Genomic DNA, 1,186 nt, shown 5'->3' with positions numbered 1-1,186 from the left:
CCCCCCCCCCCACACACACACACCGCAAGCTCTTTCACCACTACCTACAGAGAGCTTTGCTCAACACGCACGGGGTGCACCAATTCTGCCTTCCAGTGTGCCCTGGATCCGCACTGGCCAAGTTGGAGAGGAAACTGGAAAAGTTATTCCCAAACGTACCTGAGATGGTCCCAGGCGACAGGAAGCCTAACTGGTAGAGGAGGCAGCAGCAGCAGCAGATGCGAGTCAGGCGCATCTCGGGGCCCATCTCCACAGCGCGCGCCCTCCCGCGCGTTCCACAGCGCAGGCAGCAGCCTCCCCGGAGCGCCGGCGGCCAGGCGGCGACTGTGCCCAGGCCCTTTGTCTGCCAGGGGTGGGGGGCGGAGTGGGGGCAAGCTGAGTGACTCTCAGAGCCCGGGCGGGGCTGGGGTGGGGAGGAGCGGCCAGCAGCGCCCCGGCTCTCTGCGCTCCAGCTCCCCGGCGAATTAAGTGATGAGTCGACTTTCTGAGCTCTGAACCGTGCAGGAGTTTCCAGGCCCAGCTGGAGCCCCGCGGGACAGACCCGCAGTCCGCCAAGAGCCAGGAGGCGCGGAGCGGCAGGCAGGGCGGCCTCCGGACCAGCGGGAACAGTGCGGTCCCTACCCAGGCTCGCTGCCCGCACCCGCGCGGAGCGTGGCGGGCGCACGAGTTTGGACCGCTTGCGGTTGCAGAGCTCTGCACACTTCCCTGGGGCGCCGCGGCGCGGAGAGGGGTGGCCGGGGGAAGGGGGCGGGTGAGTACGAGCTCTGCAAAGGGGTGTGGAGCAGCGGGGAGAATCAGGAGGGTCAGACCAGAATGAGGGACCCGGAGGTGCCGGCCAAGCGTGATGTTGCGGGACAAAGGTCCCAGAACACCGCACACGTGCTCACAGGCTGGGCAAGGGTGGTTTGGGGGGGGACCCAAATTCCCTCACCTGACTCCTGATTGGCCATTCGGAAAGACCTAATTTGCATCCCCACCCACCTTCTGCTACCATTGGGGGCTGTGATTTAGGTAAACTCAGGTAGGGGCCTTCCCCTTCCCCTTCCCCTTCCATCCTCCTTCCTTGACTCCTCCTCTGTCCAGCTTCGTCCCTGTCTGCCCAACACACAAAGCAGAGCTCTGCGCAGACTTGAGCTTGGAGCTGCGGCTTGTGTAGCAGAGTTCTTTGATTGGTCTACTCAGCCTC

General features: G+C 64.6%; 1 protein-coding gene across 2 annotated transcripts in view; it reads right to left on the bottom strand.

Annotated features, from left to right (window-relative positions):
* The window catches only part of Adamts19 (ADAM metallopeptidase with thrombospondin type 1 motif 19), a 187,349-nt gene extending 186,398 nt beyond the window's left edge, over positions 1-951 (bottom strand). Inside the window, exon 1 of one of the 2 annotated variants that reach the window (XM_031365741.1) lies at positions 160-951. In XM_031365741.1, coding sequence (XP_031221601.1) covers positions 160-247 — 88 coding nt within the window. In that variant the 5' untranslated portion in view covers positions 248-951. The remainder of the gene's footprint in view (positions 1-159) is intronic. The other variant, XM_031365742.1, reaches the window with a different exon arrangement.
* Between the last annotated feature and the right edge of the window lie 235 nt (positions 952-1,186).

Source organism: Mastomys coucha, unplaced genomic scaffold (assembly GCF_008632895.1).
Source record: "Mastomys coucha isolate ucsf_1 unplaced genomic scaffold, UCSF_Mcou_1 pScaffold13, whole genome shotgun sequence".
In the NCBI taxonomy this organism is placed as follows: domain Eukaryota; kingdom Metazoa; phylum Chordata; class Mammalia; order Rodentia; family Muridae; genus Mastomys; species Mastomys coucha.
The sequence above is the reverse complement of the archived record's forward strand: the minus strand, read 5'-3'. Positions and strand labels throughout refer to the sequence as shown.